This window comes from Oncorhynchus mykiss, chromosome 15 (assembly GCF_057628025.1).
Source record: "Oncorhynchus mykiss isolate SJ-2025 chromosome 15, ASM5762802v1, whole genome shotgun sequence".
NCBI classification, from domain to species: domain Eukaryota; kingdom Metazoa; phylum Chordata; class Actinopteri; order Salmoniformes; family Salmonidae; genus Oncorhynchus; species Oncorhynchus mykiss.
Genome location: NC_143036.1, coordinates 1,784,317 through 1,807,078, shown reverse-complemented (window position 1 = coordinate 1,807,078; position 22,762 = coordinate 1,784,317). Strand labels below are relative to the sequence as shown.

Sequence of the window (22,762 nt, the reverse complement as noted above, 5' to 3'; positions counted from 1 at the left end):
CTAATAACAATATACTCTAACAACAATATACTCTAACAACAATATCCTCTGACAACAATATAGTCTAACAACAATATCCTCTTGACAACAATATACTCCAACAACAATATACTACAACAACAATATACTACAACAACAATATAAGCCATACTGTAGCTGTAAAGTTGCCACATGAGATTAACGTGCAGAATATGTAATCTAATCAACATGTGGGTTCTGTTGACGCTCTTCGTTATCGCTGTTGACATGAAATCAAAAGCTCTCAGTACAAATCGTTTCACATCGTGTCTTTATTTCACAGACAAATAGAACTTTAGCAAAGACATTACACAGTTGGCACTCCTCCAAGTCAACGAACAATACAAAATAAATATGTGAAGATTTCAACAGACATTCTACAAATTGTACATGTAACCGGGCAACATTTAGAGAGAGAGACAGAGAGAGGTGGAGAGAGAGAGAGACAGAGACAGAGAGAGGGGGAGAGAGAGAGAGAGAGAGAGACAGAGAGAGAGACAGAGGGAGTGAGAGACAGAAACAGAGAGAGACACACAGAGAGAGAGAGAGAAACATACAGAGAGAGAGACACAGAGACAGAGACACAGAGAGAGACAGAGGGAGGGGGCGCGAGAGGCACAGAGAGACACACAGAGAGAGAGAGAGAGAGAGAGAGAGAGAGAGAGAGAGAGAGAGAGAGAGAGAGAGAGAGAGATATAGACACACACACACAGAGGGGCAGAGAGACACAGAGAGACAGAGAGAGACACACAGAGAGAGAGGGACATACAGAGAGAGAGACACAGAGACAGACACAGAGAGAAATAGAGAGAGACACAAACACACAGAGAGAGAGAGAGACACAGAGAGAGAGAGGGACATACAGAGAGAGAGACACAGAGAGAGAGGCACAGAGAGACACACTGAGGCAGAGAGACACAGAGAGACAGAGAGAGACACAAACACAGAGAGAGAGAGAGAGAGACACACAGAGAGAGAGGGACATATGTTTCATAAGATGAGGGACAGTGTCTGACAGACCAACCAACCTGAACATGGTCTCTATGCTTATTGTTATTGTTCAATGTATGGTTATTTTGATCCTTGGTTATTGTTGTTACTTTTGTCCCTTTGACAACATTGATTATTACTTTTTTTTATGTTAATATTGTAAATGTCCAAAGTAAGCTTTGGCAATATGCACATTAGTAACGTCATGCCAATAAAGTGTATTGAATTGAAATTAGAGAGAGAGAAAGAGAAGGAGAGCGAGAGAGAGAGAGAGAGAGATGTCTCTATTCTTTTAGTTCATTGTAAATACAACCCATATTTATGTTTATTTTCCCTTTTGTACTTTAACTATTTGCACATCATTACAACACTGTATATAGACATAATATGACATTTGAAATGTCTTTATTCTTTTGGAACTTCTGTGAGTGTAATGTTTACTGTTCATTTTTATTATTTATTTCACTTTTGTATATTATCTACCTCACTTGCTTTGGCAATGTAAACATAAGTCTCCCATGCCAATAAAGCCCTTTGAATTGAATTGAGAGGAGAGAGTGACAGAGAGAGAGAGAGAGACAGAGAGAGAGACAGATAGACAGGGAGAGAGAAAGACAGTGAGAGAGAGAGAGAGAGAGACAGCGAGAGACAGCGAGAGACAGCGAGAGAGAGAGAGAGAGAGAGAGAGACAGCGAGAGACAGCGAGAGAGAGAGAGACAGCGAGAGAGAGAGAGAGAGAGAGAGAGAGAGAGAGAGATGGAGAAAGAGAGAGAGAGATGGAGTCCAGGCTCTATTTAATGGGTGAGTTCAGTATCTCCTGGTAGTCCTGCCGTACAGCCCGGCTGACCCTGTATAGCTTCACTCCCGTTAGAGTAAACACACTGGCCATGATGACCAGCCCCCCGATGACGTCGTAGATGGAGGGGACCATGCGCAGCACCATGAGCTGAAGCAACATGGCCACCACTATCTCCAGGTGCTGCACGGTGCTCACCAGGGCGGGGTGGAACTTGTTGAGGGCGTAGTAGACCCCCAGGAACGCCACGGTGGAACAGATACAGATCCCCGTGAGGTAGCCCCACGTCTCCCCATCCAGGGGGATAATCGGCTCCTGCATAACGAACATGGTGGAGGCGCCCCACACCGTGCCCGTCCAGCCGAACGTGAACAGGGCTGTCCACATGCTGACACGCTCCTTGATGGCCCGGTAGACGATCATGGACAGGGCTCCGGTGAGGCCGGCCATCACCGTCATGGTGTAGCCGAACGCCTCCTTCCAGAAGGTGAGGCGAGACTTCTCCTCGTCGGCCACATTGGGGATCATGACGAGACACAGGCCGAACACGCTGCCCACCACCGTCACCACGTCCGTGTAGCCCAGCCTCTCGTCTAACAACAGGAAGGCCATCACGCCGCTGAACACCGTGGTGGTTGCGCGCCACATGATGGTACCGTTGCTGGGCGGCACGATGGCGAAGGCGGTGTAGGCGCAGGTGATGGAGATGACGTTGCAGACACCATAGAAGAAGAGGCGGAGGCGGTACCCCTTCGGGCCGAAGGGTTCCTCCTGGTTATAAAACACCACTGTGATGGACAGGACCTGGATCACAGACCGGATGAAGATCAGCTCCAGGGACGGCACTTTGGAGCGGTCTGCCGCCAGCCGCGTGATCAGAGCAACGCAGCCGTGAGCCACCGCTGCCCCGAACAACGCCATCCAGGTGACCCGGGACGCCAGGACGTTGGCCTCCCCGAAGCTAGCCAGCTGCCCCCCGACCCCCTTGTCCCGGCTCTGGGGCTCCACCCCTCCCCCCGATGGCCCCTTCCCCCCTAGCGGACAGGGGGTCTCTATGGTGCCAAAGAAAGTCCTCCTACTACTGTCTGTCACCAGTCTCTTAGCAGGGCTGGCCTCTGCAAACGACCCAAAGTCTTCAAAGGATGGAGCATCATCGTAACCCTCGTCTCCAGGCTGGGGGAAGTGGGTGGCGTATTTCACTGTGACGGAATTGGGGTGGATCTTCACCCTCTTCTTAGATCCTCCATACTGCTGCTGGCCCCCAGACACATCCATGTTCCTTCAGCAGATCAGAACACACTGGAGAAGGACAGAGGTCAGAGTTACTTCATGTACATACTACCTCAACCGCACATTGGCTAACCGGGCTATCTGCATTGTGTCCCATCACCCAACAACCCCTATTTTACGCTACTGCTACTCTCTGTTCATCATATATGCATAGTCACTTTAACCATACCTACATGTACATACTACCTCAATAAGCCTGACTAACCGGTGTCTGTATATAGCCTCTCTACTGTATATAGCCTCGCTACTGTATATAGCCTCTCTACTGTATATAGCCTCTCTACTGTATATAGCCTCTCTACTGTATATAGCCTCGCTACTGTATATAGCCTCACTACTGTATATAGCCTCACAACTGTATATAGCCTCACTACTGTATATAGCCTCACTACTGTATATAGCCTCTCTACTGTATATAGCCTCTCTACTGTATATAGCCTCGCTACTGTATATAGCCTCACTACTGTATATAGCCTCACAACTGTATATAGCCTCACTACTGTATATAGCCTCACTACTGTATATAGCCTCTCTACTGTATATAGCCTCTCTACTGTATATAGCCTCGCCACTGTATATAGCCTCACTACTGTATATACATCCCTCTACTGTACATAGCCTCTCTACTGTATATAGCCTCTCTACTGTATATAGCCTCTCTACTGTATATAGCCTCGCTACTGTATATAGCCTCACTACTGTATATACATCCCTCTACTGTATATAGCCTCTCTACTGTATATAGCCTCACTACTGTATATAGCCCCTCTACTGTATATAGCCTCACTACTGTATATACATCCCTCTACTGTATATAGTCTCTCCACTGTATATAGCCTCTCTCCTGTATATAGCCTCTACTGTATATAGCCTCTCTACTGTATATAGCCTCTACTGTATATAGCCTGTCTTTTTACTGTTGTTTTATTTCTTTACTTACCTATTGTTCACCTAATACCTTAATTGCACTATTGGTTAGAGCCTGTAAGTTAACATTTCACTGTAAGGTTGACGACACCTGTTGTATTCAGCGCACGGGACAAATAAACTTTGAATTATTAGACATGATTAAATTACTGACTGGTGGTAATATACTGGTAGTAATATACTGGTGGTAATATACTGACTGGTAGTAATATACTGGTGGTAATATACTGACTGGTAGTAATATACTGGTGGTAATATACTGGTGGTAATATACTTGTGGTAATATACTGGTGGTAAATACTGGTGGTAATATACTGGTGGTAATATACTGACCGGTGGTAATATACTGACTGGTGGTAATATACTGGTGGTAATATACTGACTGGTAGTAATATACTGGTGGTAATATACTGACTGGTAGTAATATACTGGTGGTAATATACTGGTGGTAATATACTGGTGGTAATATACTGACTGGTAGTAATATACTGGTGGTAATATACTGACTGGTGGTAATATACTGGTGGTAATATACTGACTGGTGGTAAAATACTGGTGGTAATATACTGGTTGTAATATACTGACTGGTGGTAAAATACTGGTGGCAATAAACTGGAGGTAATATACTGGTTGTAATATACTGACTGGTGGTAAAATACTGGTGGCAATATACTGACTGGTGGTAATATACTGGTGGTAATATACTGACTGGTGGTAATATACTGGTGGTAATATACTGGTGGTAATATACTGGTGGTAATATACTGACTGGTGGTAATATACTGGTGGTAATATACTGACTGGTGGTAATATACTGGTGGTAATATACTGGTGGTAATATACTGGTGGTAATATACTGGTGGTAATATACTGACTGGTGGTAATATACTGGTGGTAATATACTGGTGGTAATATACTGACTGGTGGTAAAATACTGGTGGTCATATACTGGTGGTAATATACTGACTGGTAATATACTGGTGATAATATACTGACTGGTAGTAATATACTGGTGGTAATATACTGACTGGTGGTAATATACTGACTGGTGGTAATATACTGGAGGTAATATACTGGTTGTAATATACTGACTGGTGGTCAAATACTGGTGGTAATATACTGGTGGTAATATACTGACTGGTGGTAAAATACTGGTGGTAATATACTGGTTGTAATATACTGACTGGTGGTAAAATTGTGGTGGTAATATACTGGCTGGTGGTAACATACTGGTGGTAATATACTGGTGGTAATATACTGGTGGTAATATACTGACTGGTGGTAATATACTGACTGGTGGTAATATACTGGTGGTAATATACTGACTGGTGGTAATATACTGGTGGTAATATACTGACTGGTGGTAATATACTGACTGGTGGTAATATACTGGTGGTAATATACTGGTGGTAATATACTGGTGGTAATATACTGACTGGTAGTAATATACTGACTGGTGGCAATATACTGGTGGTAATATACTGGAGGTAATATACTGGTGGTAATATACTAACTGGTGGTAATATACTGGTGGTAATATACTGGTGGTAATATACTGACCGGTGGTAATATACTGGTGGTAATATACTGGTGTTAATATACTGACCGGTGGTAATATACTGGTGGTAATATACTGACTGGTAGTAATATACTGACTGGTGGTAATATACTGGTGGTAATATACTGGTGGTAATATACTGGTGGTAATATACTGACTGGTAGTAATATACTGACTGGTGGCAATATACTGACTGGTGGTAATATACTGGTAGTAATATACTGACTGGTAATATACTGACTGGTAATATACTGACTGGTGGTAATATACTGAATGGTGTTAATATACTGGTGTTAATATCCTGGTGGTAAGATACTGGTGGTAATATACTGGTAGTAATATACTGGTGGTAATATACTGACTGGTGGTAAAATACTGGTGGTAATATACTGGTTGTAATATACTGACTGGTGGTAAAATACTGGTGGTAATATACTGGCTGGTGGTAACATACTGGTGGTAATATACTGGTGGTAATATACTGGTGGTAATATACTGACTGGTGGTAATATACTGACTGGTGGTAATATACTGGTGGTAATATACTGACTGGTGGTAATATACTGGTGGTAATATACTGACTGGTGGTAATATACTGACTGGTGGTAATATACTGGTGGTAATATACTGGTTGTAATATACTGACTGGTGGTAAAATACTGGTGGTAATATACTGGCTGGTGGTAACATACTGGTGGTAATATACTGGTGGTAATATACTGGTGGTAATATACTGACTGGTGGTAATATACTGACTGGTGGTAATATACTGGTGGTAATATACTGGTGGTAATATACTGACTGGTGGTAATATACTGACTGGTGGTAATATACTGGTGGTAATATACTGGTGGTAATATACTGGTGGTAATATACTGACTGGTAGTAATATACTGACTGGTGGCAATATACTGGTGGTAATATACTGGAGGTAATATACTGGTGGTAATATACTAACTGGTGGTAATATACTGGTGGTAATATACTGGTGGTAATATACTGACCGGTGGTAATATACTGGTGGTAATATACTGGTGTTAATATACTGACCGGTGGTAATATACTGGTGGTAATATACTGACTGGTAGTAATATACTGACTGGTGGTAATATACTGGTGGTAATATACTGGTGGTAATATACTGGTGGTAATATACTGACTGGTAGTAATATACTGACTGGTGGCAATATACTGACTGGTGGTAATATACTGGTAGTAATATACTGACTGGTAATATACTGACTGGTAATATACTGACTGGTGGTAATATACTGAATGGTGTTAATATACTGGTGTTAATATCCTGGTGGTAAGATACTGGTGGTAATATACTGGTAGTAATATACTGGTGCTAATATACTGGTAATAATATACTGGTTGTAATATACTGACTGGTGGTAATATACTGGTAGTAATATACTGGTAGTAATATACTGACTGGTGGTAATATACTGACTGGTAGTAATATACTGGTGGTAATATACTGGTGGTAATATACTGACTGGTAGTAATATACTGGTAGTAATATACTGACTGGTGGTAATATACTGGTGGTAATATACTGGTGGTAATATACTGACTGGTGGTAATATACTGACTGGTGGTAATATACTGACTGGTAGTAATATACTGGTGGTAATATACTGACTGGTGGTAATATACTGGTAGTAATATACTGGTAGTAATATACTGACTGGTAGTAATATACTGGTAGTAATATACTGACTGGTGGTAATATACTGGTGGTAATATACTGGTAGTAATATACTGGTGGTAATATACTGGTGGTAATATACTGACTGGTGGTAAAATACTGGTGGTAATATACTGACTGGTGGTAATATACTGGTGGTAATATACTGGTGGTAATATACTGACTATAATATACTGGTGGTAATATACTGACTGGTGGTAATATACTGACTGGTGGTAATATACTGACTGGTAGTAATATACTGGTGGTAATATACTGGTTGTAATATACTGACTGGTGGTAATATACTGACTGGTAGTAATATACTGGTGGTAATATACTGACTGGTGGTAATATACTGGTAGTAATATACTGGTAGTAATATACTGACTGGTAGTAATATACTGGTAGTAATATACTGACTGGTGGTAATATACTGACTGGTGGTAATATACTGGTAGTAATATACTGACTGGTGGTAATATACTAACTGGTGGTAATATACTGGTGGTAATATACTGACTGGTGGAATATACTGGTGGTAATATACTGGTGGTAATATACTGGTGGTAATATACTGGTGGTAATATACTGGTGGTAATATACTGACTGGTGGTAATATACTGGTGGTAATATACTGACTGGTGGTAATATACTGGTGGTAATATACTGGTGGTAACATACTGGTGTTAATATACTGACTGGTGGTAATATACTGACTGGTGGTAATATACTGACTGGTAGTAATATACTGGTGGTAATATACTGACTGGTAGTTATATACTGGTAGTAATATACTGACTGGTGGTAATATACTGGTGGTAATATACTGGTAGTAATATACTGACTGGTAGTAATATACTGGTAGTAATATACTGACTGGTGGTAATATACTGGTGGTAATATACTGGTAGTAATATACTGGTGGTAATATACTGACTGGTGGTAATATACTGACTGGTGGTAATATACTGACTGGTGGTAATATACTGGTGGTAATATACTGACTGGTGGTAATATACTGGTAGTAATATACTGGTGGTAATATACTGGTGGTAATACACTGGTGGTAATATACTGACCATTAGTAATATACTGGTGGTAATATACTGACTGGTGGTAATATACTGACTGGTGGTAATATACTGGTGGTAATATACTGACTGGTGGTAAAATACTGGTGGTAATATACTGGTGGTAATATACTGGTAGTAATATACTGGTGGTAATATACTGGTAGTAATATACTGGTGGTAATATACTGACTGGTAGTAATATACTGGTGGTAATATACTGGTAGTAATATACTGGTGGTAATATACTGGTAGTAATATACTGGTGGTAATATACTGGTGGTAATATACTGGTAGTAATATACTGGTGGTAATATACTGACTGGTAGTAATATACTGGTGGCAATATACTGGTAGTAATATACTGGTGGTAATATACTGGTAGTAATATACTGGTGGTAATATACTGGTAGTAATATACTGGTGGTAATATACTGACTGGTAGTAATATACTGGTGGCAATATACTGGTAGTAATATACTGGTGGTAATATACCGGTGGTAATATACTGGTGGTAATATACTGACTGGTAGTAATATACTGGTGGTAATATACTGGTAGTAATATACTGGTGGTAATATACTGGTGGTAATATACTGGTAGTAATATACTGGTGGTAATATACTGGTGGTAATATACTGGTAGTAATATACTGACTGGTGGTAATATACTGACTGGTGGTAATATACTGACTGGTGGTAATATACTGGTGGTAATATACTGACTGGTGGTAATATACTGACTGGTGGTAATATACTGACTGGTGGTAATATACTGGTGGTAATATACTGACTGGTGGTAATATACTGGTGGTAATATACTGACTGGTGGTAATATACTGACTGGTGGTAATATACTGACTGGTGGTAATATACTGACTGGTGGTAATATACTGGTGGTAATATACTGACTGGTGGTAATATACTGACTGGTGGTAATATACTGACTGGTGGTAATATACTGACTGGTGGTAATATACTGGTGGTAATATACTGGTGGTAATATACTGACTGGTGGTAATATACTGACTGGTGGTAATATACTGGTGGTAATATACTGACTGGTGGTAATATACTGACTGGTGGTAATATACTGACTGGTGGTAATATACTGACTGGTGGTAATATACTGACTGGTGGTAATATACTGACTGGTGGTAATATACTGGTGGTAATATACTGACTGGTGGTAATATACTGACTGGTGGTAATATACTGGTGGTAATATACTGGTGGTAATATACTGACTGGTGGTAATATACTGACTGGTGGTAATATACTGGTGGTAATATACTGACTGGTGGTAATATACTGGTGGTAATATACTGACTGGTAGTAATATACTGGTAGTAATATACTGACTGGTGGTAATATACTGGCTGGTGGTAATATACTGACTGGTGGTAATATACTGACTGGTAGTAATATCAATCAAATCAAACAATCCACAAGCAATAAAGATGACAGATGAAAATATGAATATATTGTGGTCTTGGAGAGGAACAGCAAAGGGAGAAATATTTGAGAAAGACAGAGGGCCAGCGGGTTTCTGCTGCTCAAGATGGAGGTTTTCCCAAACACAGATGAAACACTTACATAATTCATAACTCACTGCCTCAGTGATCTCTCTGTCTCTCTCTCTCTCTCTCTCTCTCTCTCACTTTCTCTCTCTCTCTCTCTCTCTCTCTCTCTCTCTCTCTCTCTCTCTCTCTCTCTCTGTCTCTCTCTCTCTACCTCTCTCTCTCTGTCTCTCTCTCTCTCCCTCTCTCTCTCACTCGCTCTATGTCTCTCTAAATCCCTGTATTGAGCATTTCTCCATTCCCAAAATTATCCATCCACCTGACAGGTGTGGCATATCAAGAAGCTGATTAAACAGCATAATCACTCTCTCTCTCTGTCTCTCTCTCTCTCTCTCTCCATCCACCTGACAGGTGTGGCATATCTAGAAGCTGATTAAACAGCATAATCACTCTCTCTCTGTCTCTCTCTCTCTGTCTCTCTCTCTCTCTCCATCCACCTGACAGGTGTGGCATATCAATAAGCTGATTAAACAGCATAATCATTACACAGGTGCATCTTTTGATGGGAAAAAAGATATGAAAATATATGATGATGAAAATATCCTCAAATTAAAGCTGACAGTCTGTATTTTAACCTCAGCCATTGTATCATTTAAAATCCAAAGTGATGGGGTAGAGAGCAAAAACAACACGTTTGTCACTTTCACAATATTTTTGGAGCTCCCTGTCCCTGCTTTCAACCCCTTCTGCCATCAGAACAGCTTCAATTCATTTGGGAAAGTGTTCCACAGGGATGCTGGCTCATGTTGACTAAAAGTGCTTCCCACAGTTGTGTCAAGTTGGCTGGATGAACCATTCTTGATACACACAGTAAACTGTTGAGTGGGAAAGAAAAGAGCAGATTTGTAGTTCTTGACACACTCAAACTAGGGCTGGACTGTATACCGTATTTTACTGTATACCGGTAGTGATGCACGGACCGGTCTGGGTTTATCGGTAACAGAATCCTCCTTCATGGTCTGACCCAACAACAGAAGGTCACCTCCTTCATGGCCTGACCCAACAACAGAAGGTCACCTCCTTCATGGTCTGACCCAACAACAGAAGGTCACCTCCTTCATGGTTTGACCCAACAACAGAAGGTCACCTCCTTCATGGTCTGACCTAACAACAGAAGGTCACCTCCTTCATGGTCTGACCCAACAACAGAAGGTCACCTCCTTCATGGCCTGACCCAACAACAGAAGGTCACCTCCTCCATGTCCTGACCCAACAACAGAAGGTCACCTCCTTCATGGTCTGACCCAACAACAGAAGGTCACCTCCTTCATGGCCTGACCCAACAACAGAAGGTCACCTCCTTCATGGTCTGACCCAACAACAGAAGGTCAGAAGTGCCTCCCTAAAAGCGTCAAGGGTTCTAACTAAACACAACATGCCCTTCACAGACTACGGAGGTATTTAAAAAGTGCATGGTGACAGTTTTGGCAGAATTGGCTACAGACAAGTCTATGGATAGCATAATTTCTCTCTGTTAAACAGGTGCCCCTGTTCTGTGTCAACAGCCGGATGCCGTGTCCGTGCACTGGGAGATGAGGTGCATAGGATTGTTCTGGAGGGGCTCAGTCAGGCTGATGATGAGAGTACTGACAACACCGATGGAGAACAGTTGTGTGTGTAGCGGACCGTTATTTTACTGGACATGAAAGGAAGAGCTACGGATTCGAAGGGACACACCATCGGGGACATTCTATTCACACAACTGGAACAATTGTTTACGCAGCATGGCCTGTCACTTGGTGGTCCCCGATGGGGCTCCTGGTGTGGTGGGCAGACACAGGGGCCTGGTGTGGTGGGCAGACACAGGGGCCTGGTGTGGTGGGCAGACACAGGGGCCTGGTGTGGTGGGCAGACACAGGGGCCTGGTCAGCAGGTTGAAGGAGATCGCCCCACAAACGAATGGTTTGCATTGTCTCATCCATCAGAGTGTGTTGTGTGCCAGAATAAACGCTGAGCTAAAAAGATGTGATGGGATGAAGTCATATGCATAATCAACTTTGTTAGGGAGATCAGACAGAATCAGAGGAGGCCTCCCACGATGATCTCCTGCTTCACAACACTGTCTTTTTCTGCAAGCTTGTGACAGAATCAGAGGAGGCCTCCCATGACGATCTCCTGCTTCACAACGACGTGATCTGGCTGAGTAAAGGAAAAGAGAGGTTCAGTGAGCTGCACGACCAGGTTGTAGATTTTCTCAGAAAAAGCCAAATGAAAGCAGCATCTGGCCACCTTTGTTTCAGGGAATGTAGGAATTCGTATCCAATCTGCAGTTACAAGGAAGAGGGAAAACAGTCGTGGACATGATGGAAAAACTTGAGGTCTTTACTGGGAAAGCGGTTTGATCTGACCTTCTGCAAGACCACTGCACTTCAGCACACTGAAGAACATATAGGCAGTCCACCCAAGTGGTGAATTCTCCTCCCCGAGCTCAGAAAACGATACCTTCGCTGGATGAGGCCGCATTTCAAACGGAGCTGATTGAACTCCAGACGTCGAGCCGAATCAGGGATGCGCTCAGGAGTGCCGAGTCCCTGTGTGCGTTTTGGGTGGGCATGCTCAGAGAACTACAGCACTATAAAGAAACGTGCATTTTATGTTCTAACAATGTTTGGATCGACTTACAACGACCTGTGAGTCGTCCTTTCCACATCAGTCAATAGACTGACTGCCTGCACATCCATCTCACTCGACATCCACAAGTTGATGTCTGAGGGGTAAGTAACTCAGCGGCCTATATGCCTGTATTTAGTAAACACTGACATTATTGTCCAGGGATATTTAGGTGTTAAGCTGTTTGTTCTGTCGTGAAAAGAGCAGGCTATCCCGATTATAGACATTCAGACACAAACATTACATATTTCTCTTTAAATGACTGTTTTATGTAGGATGCTACATTTTTTGGGCCAGTTACAATTGTAAGTAGGCCTAATGAAAACCAATCCTACTTCTATTAGGCTGTTAAGCCTCATAGTCTACCTCAGCCAGTTAAGATATTTTATATAGGTCTAGGCTCTGAAGAAATAGACTCCAATTAAGCCCTCTTGTTGTTTGTAAAGTCAAATTCAAATTAAGATTATTGTTGAAATGAATTATTCTACTGGTGTAGCTTTTCTCCATCTGTTGCTGGGCAAGATATATATATTTTCAGCACCAGGCCTCCTATTGGTTGCAGCTTTACGTTTCAGCACCAGGCCTCCTATTGGTTGCAGCTTTACGTTTCAGCACCAGGCCTCCTATTGGTCGCAGCTTTACGTTTCAGCACCAGGCCTCCTATTGGTTGCAGCTTTACGTTTCAGCACCAGGCCTCCTATTGGTTGCAGCTTTACGTTCATGTGACTAAAACATTTCAGTTAATTACTAGTGCTCCCAACTTGGGCCAATCAGTGTAATTGTGTAAATAACAGATCTCTATGGCAAGATGCGTCATTCACCCACGTTTAGTCAAAATGGGGTCAGTGCTCGCTGCGATATCGCGTGTGACTAACGCATGAACGGACGGATGGAGACAGATCCACAGTCCCCTCCCTGATTTCATTGTGGGGGACAATGATTCACATGATGTTTCCCTATTAGCTGCTTGACTGGACCACAACAAAAGAAGCCCCACTCAGTGAGATGAAGCACAGCTTGATGCTTCATGCTGCCGTGCACTAGCCTGCCGTGCACTAGCCTGCCGTGCACTAGCCTGCCGTGCACTAGCCTACTAATAGCAGAGAGGGAATGGGGGCGGAGGGAACAGATGATATTCAGATGTTGTAGCATCTAATGATGAGAAAATATATAGAAATCTTGTAAGAATCTAAATGCATTGTGTTTAGTACAACACAATACAGCAGGCCTATCCATGGCCTTACAATACAATACAATATATTACATTACAATACATTACATTACAATACAATACATTACTTTACAATACATTACATTACCATACATTACAATACATTACAATACATTACAATACAATACATTACTTTACAATACAATACATTACAATACAATACTTTATAATACAATCCATACATTACCATACAATACAATACATTACCATACATTACAATACATTACATTACCATACAATACTTTACAATACATTCCTTTACATTACAATGCATTACTTTACAATACAATACATTACATTACATTACAATACAATACAATACATTACAATACAATACATTACAATACAATACATTATAATACAATACATTACAATACAATACAATACATTACAATACAATATATTACATTACAATACATTATAATACAATACATTACATTACAATACAATACATTACAATACAATACATTACAATACAATACATTACAATACAATACATTACATTACATTACAATACATTATAATACATTACATTACATTACAATACAATATATTACATTACAATACATTATAATACAATACATCACATTACAATACATCACAATACAATACATCACAATACAATACATCACAATACATTACAACACATGGCCTTACAATACATTACAATACAATACAAAATCCATTCAAATCAAATCAAATGTTATTGGTCACATATTTAGCTCCAACAGTGCAGTAGTATCTAACAATTCACAACAACATACACATCTGAAAGTAGAAGAATGGAATTAAGAAATATATAAATATTAGGACGAGCAATGTTGGAGTGGCATTGACTAAATACAATAGAATATAATACAGTATATACATATGAGATGAGTAAAGCAGTATGTAAACATTATTAAAGTGGCTAGAGTTCCATTATTAAAGTGACTAGAGTTCCATTATTAAAGTGACTAGAGTTCCATTATTAAAGTGACTAGAGTTCCATTATTAAAGTGGCTAGAGTTCCATTATTAAAGTGGCTAGAGTTCCATTATTAAAGTGACTAGAGTTCCATTATTAAAGTGGCTAGAGTTTCATTATTAAAGGGACCAGTGTTCCATTATTAAAGTGGCCAGTGTTCCATTATTAAAGTGGCCAGTGTTCCATTATTAAAGTGGCTAGAGTTCCATTATTAAAGTGGCTAGAGTTCCATTATTAAAGTGACTAGAGTTCCATTATTAAAGTGGCTAGAGTTCCATTATTAAAGGGACCAGTGTTCCATTATTAAAGTGGCCAGTGTTCCATTATTAAAGTGGCTAGAGTTCCATTATTAAAGTGGCTAGAGTTCCATTATTAAAGTGGCCAGTGTTCCATTATTAAAGTGACCAGTGTTCCATTATAAAAGTGGCCAGTGTTCCATTATTAAAGTGGCTAGAGTTCCATTATTAAAGTGGCCAGTGTTCCATTATTAAAGTGGCCAGTGTTCCATTATTAAAGTGGCTAGAGTTCCATTATTAAAGTGGCTAGAGTTCCATTATTAAAGTGGCCAGTGTTCCATTATTAAAGTGGCTAGAGTTCCATTATTAAAGTGGCTAGAGTTCCATTATTAAAGTGGCCAGTGTTCCATTATTAAAGTGGCTAGAGTTCCATTATTAAAGTGGCTAGAGTTCCATTATTAAAGTGGCTAGAGTTCCATTATTAAAGTGGCTAGAGTTCCATTATTAAAGTGGCCAGTGTTCCATTATTAAAGTGGCTAGAGTTCCATTATTAAAGTGGCTAGAGTTCCATTATTAAAGTGGCCAGTGTTCCATTATTAAAGTGGCTAGAGTTCCATTATTAAAGTGGCTAGAGTTCCATTATTAAAGTGGCCAGTGTTCCATTATTAAAGTGGCTAGAGTTCCATTATTAAAGTGGCCAGTGTTCCATTATTAAAGTGGCCAGTGTTCCATTATTAAAGTGGCTAGAGTTCCATTATTAAAGTGGCTAGAGTTCCATTATTAAAGTGGCCAGTGTTCCATTATTAAAGTGGCTAGAGTTCCATTATTAAAGTGGCCAGTGTTCCATTATTAAAGTGGCTAGAGTTCCATTATTAAAGTGGCTAGAGTTCCATTATTAAAGTGGCCAGTGTTCCATTATTAAAGTGGCTAGAGTTCCATTATTAAAGTGGCCAGTGTTCCATTATTAAAGTGGCTAGAGTTCCATTATTAAAGTGACTAGAGTTCCATTATTAAAGTGGCTAGAGTTCCATTATTAAAGTGACCAGTGTTCCATTATTAAAGTGGCTAGAGTTCCATTATTAAAGTGACTAGAGTTCCATTATTAAAGTGACTAGAGTTCCATTATTAAAGTGACTAGAGTTCCATTATTAAAGTGGCAAGAGTTCCATTATTAAAGTGGCTAGAGTTCCATTATTAAAGTGGCTAGAGTTCCATTATTAAAGTGGCCAGTGTTCCATTATTAAAGTGGCTAGAGTTCCATTATTAAAGTGGCCAGTGTTCCATTATTAAAGTGGCCAGTGTTCCATTATTAAAGTGGCTAGAGTTCCATTATTAAAGTGGCTAGAGTTCCATTATTAAAGTGGCCAGTGTTCCATTATTAAAGTGGCTAGAGTTCCATTATTAAAGTGGCCAGTGTTCCATTATTAAAGTGGCTAGAGTTCCATTATTAAAGTGGCTAGAGTTCCATTATTAAAGTGGCCAGTGTTCCATTATTAAAGTGGCTAGAGTTCCATTATTAAAGTGGCCAGTGTTCCATTATTAAAGTGGCTAGAGTTCCATTATTAAAGTGACTAGAGTTCCATTATTAAAGTGGCTAGAGTTCCATTATTAAAGGGACCAGTGTTCCATTATTAAAGTGGCCAGTGTTCCATTATTAAAGTGGCTAGAGTTCCATTATTAAAGTGACTAGAGTTCCATTATTAAAGTGACTAGAGTTCCATTATTAAAGTGACTAGAGTTCCATTATTAAAGTGGCAAGAGTTCCATTATTAAAGTGGCTAGAGTTCCATTATTAAAGTGGCTAGAGTTCCATTATTAAAGTGGCTAGAGTTCCATTATTAAAGTGACTAGAGTTCCATTATTAAAGTGGCTAGAGTTCCATTATTAAAGTGACTAGAGTTCCATTATTAAAGTGACTAGAGTTTCATTATTAAAGTGACTAGAGTTCCATTATTAAAGTGGCTAGAGTTCCATTATTAAAGTGACTAGAGTTCCATTATTAAAGTGACTAGAGTTTCATTATTAAAGTGACTAGAGTTCCATTATTAAAGTGGCTAGAGTTCCATTATTAAATTGACTAGAGTTCCATTATTAACGTGACTAGAGTTCCATTATTAAAGTGGCTAGAGTTCCATTATTAAAGTGACCAGTGATTCCATGTATACATACAGTTGAAGTTGAAAGTTTGCATACACTTAGGATGGAGTCATTAAAACTTGTTTTTCAACCACTCCACAAATTTCTTGTTAACAAACTATAGTTTTGGCAAGTCGGTTAGGACATCTACTTTGTGCAAGACACAAGTCATTTTTCCAACAATTGTTTACAGACAGATTATTTAACTTATAATTCACTGTATCACAATTCCAGTGGGTCAGAAGTTTACATACACTAAGTTGACTGTGCCTTTAAACAGCTTGGAAAATTCCAGAAAATTATGTCATGGCTTTAGAAGCTTCTGATAGGCTAATTGATATAATTTGAGTCAATTGGAGGTTTTTCAAGGCCTACCTTCATACTCAGTGCCTCTTTGCTTGACATCATGGGAAAATCAAAAGAAATCAGCCAAGACCTCAGAAAAAAAATTCTAGACCTCCACAAGTCTGGTTCATCCTAGGGAGCAATTTCCAAACGCCTGAAGGTACCACGTTCATCTGTACAAACAATAGTATGCAAGTATAAACACCATGGGACCACGCAGCCATCATACCGCTCAGGAAGGAGACACGTTCTGTCTCCAAGAGATGAACGTACTTTAGTGTGAAAGTGCAAATCAATCCCAGAACAACAGCAAAGGACCTTGTGAAGATGCTGGAGGAAACCGGTACAAAAGTATCTATATCCACAGTAAAACGAGTCCTATATCGACATAACCTGAAAGGCCGCTCAGCAAGGAAGAAGCCACTGCTCCAAAACCGCCATAAAAAAGCCAGACTACAGTTTGCAACTGCACATGGGGACAAAGATCGTACTTTTTGGAGAAATGTCCTCATGACTGATGAAAAATGTTGACCCAAGTTAAATAATTTAAAGGCAACGCTACCAAATACTAATTGAGTGTATGTAAACTTCTGACCCACTGGGAATGTGATTAAAGAAATAAAAGCTGAAATAAATAATTCTCTCTCCTTTTATTCTGACATTTCACATTCTTAGAAAAAAAGTGGTGATTCTAACTGAACTAAGACAGGGAATTTTTACTAGGATTAAATGTCAGGAATTGTGAAAAACTGAGTTTAAATGTATTTGGCTAAAGTGTATGTAAACTTCTGACTTCAACTGTATATAGGGCAGCAGCCTCTAAGGTGCAGGGTTGAGTAACCGGGTGGTAGCTGGCTAGTGATGGCTGTTTAACATTCTGATGGCCTTGAGATAGAAGCTGTTTTTCAGTCTCTCGGTCCCAGCTTTGATGCACCTGTACTGACCTCGCCTTCTGGATGATAGCGGGGTGAACAGGCCGTGGCTCGCCTGGTTGTTGAGAGACTTTTAGATTTCTTCAAAACAATCAAACATGACAATATCAGAATACATTCTAATATAAAGTTATGTGGATAACATAATGTTGTAATTTCCACAACACAGTTTGCCCCCAGTGATGCATTGGACAGACCGCACCACCCTGTGGAGAGCCTTGCGGTTGAGAGCGGGGGCAGTTCCCGTACCAGGCGGTGAAACACCCAGACAGGATGCTCTCGATTGTGCGTCTGTAAATGTTTCTGAGGGTCTTAGGTGCCAAGCCAAACATTACAATACATTACAATATATTACATTACAATGCAATACAATATATTACATTACAATGCAATACAATACATTACATTACAATACATAAATTACATTGCATTACAATGCAATACATTACATTACAATACATAAATTACATTGCATTACAATACAATACTTTGCAATACAATACTAAAATAATTTCAGAATCCTCTCACTTCCACCCTCCCCCATAATACACACCAGTGGTGGCTGGTGGGAGGAGCTATAGGAGGATGGGCTCATTGTAATGTCTGGAACGGAATCAGACACGTCAAACATACGGAAACCAGATTTAACTCCATTACATTGTTCCCGTTGCAGCCATTACAATGAGCGACGTCCTCCTATAGCTCCTCCCACCAGCCTCCACTGCTACACATGAAGCACCCTCAGACCAGTCTCCTCCTGTTCTATCCACAACCAGGATTAACCTTCTGAATTGTGGACACTTGGAATGTGATGGATAAGATTTGGTAAGCTCTCCTTGGCTATGCCAAACTGAAAGTCTGGTCAACCCACACTCTAATTTTAGTTCATACCACAAGAGGGCAGAGATATGATCCATCCTATCTGACTCACACCCAGCTACATCACCAGCACCCTCACCTCTCCCTCTCTCTTCCCTCTCTCCCTCTCTCTCTCCCCTCTCTCTCTCTCTTGCTCTCTCTCTCTCTCTCTCTCCCCCCTCTCTTTCCTCTCTCTCTCTCTTGCTCTCTCTCTCCCCTCTCTCTCTCTCTCTCCTCTCTCCCTCTCTCTCTCTCTCTCCCTCTCTTTCCTCTCTCTCTCTCTTGCTCTCTCTCTCTCTCTCTCTCTCTCTCTCTCTCTCTCTCTATGCCTCCCTCTTTCTCTCTATCCCTCCCTCTGTCTTTCTCTTTCTCTCTCCCTAGCTCTCTCTCCCTACACTACCAACATTCTCTCATCTCTGATATATTGCTTTCTGGTCAAACGTTCATAACCAATTAGATTGTTATATGTAATAAATAAAGGATTGTTCATATATGAAATATAAGGAAAAACTTGAAAGGTTTAATATGTATTTATTAATTTAAATGGATAATTCCTCTAAAAACACAATTTCCTCGAGAAAAAAGGGCGAATCCATAATCAAACTTATGAAATCACAATTTCACCCCGGAGGTCTCGGATAACTAATGGAACAAATGTTGAACCAATCTTCGATTCACACTCAAATAATCTCCGATTTTTTTTTTTTTTTTGTGATACAGTTTATGTATCACATGGACATAAACTATACGAGTAATGTATATATATATATAATGCTTCTAATGAGGCAGAATGTCAATCATTTAGATATTTAGAAATACGCATGCAGACTATTTGTGCGCAATTCATAAAATATTTGACGTCAACGTGTGCCAGTTTCAATCGTTCCGGTGAGTCTGATATATTGTGATGTGTAAAATGTGTTCCCTTCGTGAGATAGCCTGTCATTTCAACATAGACTAATTGAATAATGTTGTGGCACTATAAAGCGACACAGTAGCCTACTACCATATGTCTGCTTCAACAGAACTACATATCCAGTCCACAAAAATCTATCTCATTCTGTAAAAAAATGTGTCACTTACCCTTTCGCTAAAATAAGTTCCTATCGACGGTAAATTATTTGCATCATAAATGACAGCTTTCCTTGGTTTCTTGTGATAACTGTGCTTGCCGTTTCTCCATCTTCCCGTGGAGCGGATGCAGCGCGTCTCCAACAGGCACGGTCTCGGTGTGCGACGCACGAGAGGTTCTCCACGCCTTCGATAGGTGGACTTTGAAGGGAGCGAGGGAAAGAGCGGTGGGAACCGGAGGGAGGAAGAATGGTTGCGGCAACAGCTTTTCTCTCTCCCCGCTCAAAACATTGCATCTCAAGACCACCCCTTCGAAATATTCCTCCAACTACCAGGTTAGGGTGGGGGATGGGTGTGTGTTTCTGTCTGTGTGTTCATCATCATCATCATCATCATCATTACCCCATCATCGTCGTCATCAAAATAAAATTGGATTCATAATGGCCTATTCCCACAATGTGAAAGAGGAAGTGAACACAGAAGCCTATATGAATTGGGACATTGGTATGATGGTTGATATTTCATCTCTTAAATCTCCACTAGAATAACATATGAATACTAAGAGCGTTTCAGATCAAGAGGGGAAGACACAGAGCACAGCAGTGATCCAACCTCTCCTCTCCGTTCTGCTTGATGATTGTATCAGAGCCCTCCTTCCTGCTGTCTCTCCTCTCCTCTCTGTTCTGCTTGATGCTTGTATCAGTGCCCTCCTTCCTGCTGTCTCTCCTCTCCGTTCTGCTTGATGCTTGTCTCAGAGCCCTCCTTCCTGCTGTCTCTCCTCTCCGTTCTGCTTGATGCTTGTATCAGAGCCCTCCTTCCTGCTGTCTCTCCTCTCCTCTCTGTTCTGCTTGATGCTTGTCTCAGAGCCCTCCTTCCTGCTGTCTCTCCTCTCCGTTCTGCTTGATGCTTGTCTCAGAGCCCTCCTTCCTGCTGTCTCTCCTCTCCTCTCTGTTCTGCTTGATGCTTGTATCAGAGCCCTCCTTCCTGCTGTCTCTCCTCTCCTCTCCTCTCTGTTCTGCTTGATGCTTGTATCAGAGCTCTCCTTCCTGCTGTCTCTCCTCTCCTCTCTGTTCTGCTTGATGCTTGTATCAGTGCCCTCCTTCCTGCTGTCTCTCCTCTCCTCTCTGTTCTGCTTGATGCTTGTATCAGAGCCCTCCTTCCTGCTGTCTCTCCTCTCCGTTCTGCTTGATACTTGTATCAGAGCCCTCCTTCCTGCTGTCTCTCCTCTCCTCCCCGTTCTGCTTGATGCTTGTATCAGAGCCCTCCATCCTGCTGTCTCTCCTCTCCGTTCTGCTTGATGCTTGTATCAGAGCCCTCCTTCCTGCTGTCTCTCCTCTCCTCTCTGTTCTGCTTGATGCTTGTATCAGAGCCCTCCTTCCTGCTGTCTCTCCTCTCTGTTCTGCTTGATGCTTGTATCAGAGCCCTCCTTCCTGCTGTCTCTCCTCTCCTCTCTGTTCTGCTTGATGCTTGTATCAGTGCCCTCCTTCCTGCAGTCTCTCCTCTCTGTTCTGCTTGATGCTTGTATCAGAGCCCTCCTTCCTGCTGTCTCTCCTCTCCGTTCTGCTTGATGCTTGTATCAGAGCCCTCCTTCCTGCTGTCTCTCCTCTCTGTTCTGCTTGATGCTTGTATCAGAGCCCTCCTTCCTGCTGTCTCTCCTCTCTTCTCTGTTCTGCTTGATGCTTGTATCAGTGCCCTCCTTCCTGCTGTCTCTCCTCTCCTCTCTGTTCTGCTTGATGCTTGTATCAGAGCCCTCCTTCCTGCTGTCTCTCCTCTCCGTTCTGCTTGATGCTTGTATCAGAGCCCTCCTTCCTGCTGTTTCTCCTCTCCTCCCCGTTCTGCTTGATGCTTGTATCAGAGCCCTCCATCCTGCTGTCTCTCCTCTCCGTTCTGCTTGATGCTTGTATCAGAGCCCTCCTTCCTGCTGTCTCTCCTCTCCTCTCTGTTCTGCTTGATGCTTGTATCAGAGCTCTTCTTCCTGCTGTCTCCCCTCTCCTCTCTGTTCTGCTTGATGCTTGTATCAGAGCCCTCCTTCCTGCTGTCTCTCCTCTCCTCTCTGTTCTGCTTGATGCTTGTATCAGAGCCCTCCTTCCTGCTGTCTCCCCTCTCTGTTCTGCTAGATGATTGTATCAGAGCCCTCCTTCCTGCTGTCTCGCTTCTCCGTTCTGCTTGATGCTTGTATCAGAGCCCTCCTTCCTGCTGTCTCTCCTCTCTGTTCTGCTTGATGCTTGTATCAGAGCCCTCCTTCCTGCTGTCTCTCCTCTCCTCTCTGTTCTGCTTGATGCTTGTATCAGAGCCCTCCTTCCTTCTGTCTCTCCTCTCCTCTCTGTTCTGCTTGATGCTTGTATCAGAGCTCTTCTTCCTGCTGTCTCTCCTCTCCTCTCTGTTCTGCTTGATGCTTGTATCAGAGCCCTCCTTCCTGCTGTCTCCCCTCTCTGTTCTGCTAGATGATTGTA

At 41.3% G+C, this 22,762-nt stretch overlaps 1 protein-coding gene across 1 annotated transcript; it reads right to left on the bottom strand.

Annotated features, from left to right (window-relative positions):
• Nucleotides 1–272: 272 nt before the first annotated feature.
• On the bottom strand, nucleotides 273–20,977 carry LOC110514451 (solute carrier family 35 member G2). The gene is made up of 2 exons (XM_036945640.2): nucleotides 20,322–20,977; nucleotides 273–3,103 (listed from the first exon to the last, which is right to left on the bottom strand). The coding sequence occupies exon 2, from the start codon at nucleotides 3,077–3,079 to the stop codon at nucleotides 1,799–1,801; it is 1,281 nt and encodes a 426-aa protein (XP_036801535.1). The 5' UTR covers nucleotides 3,080–3,103; nucleotides 20,322–20,977; the 3' UTR covers nucleotides 273–1,798.
• Nucleotides 20,978–22,762: the final 1,785 nt, after the last annotated feature.

Excerpts from the sequence above, each read along its gene's own strand:
- LOC110514451 (XM_036945640.2), bottom strand. The coding sequence starts at position 3,079 with ATGGATGTGTCTGGGGGCCAGCAGCAGTATGGAGGATCTAAGAAGAGG.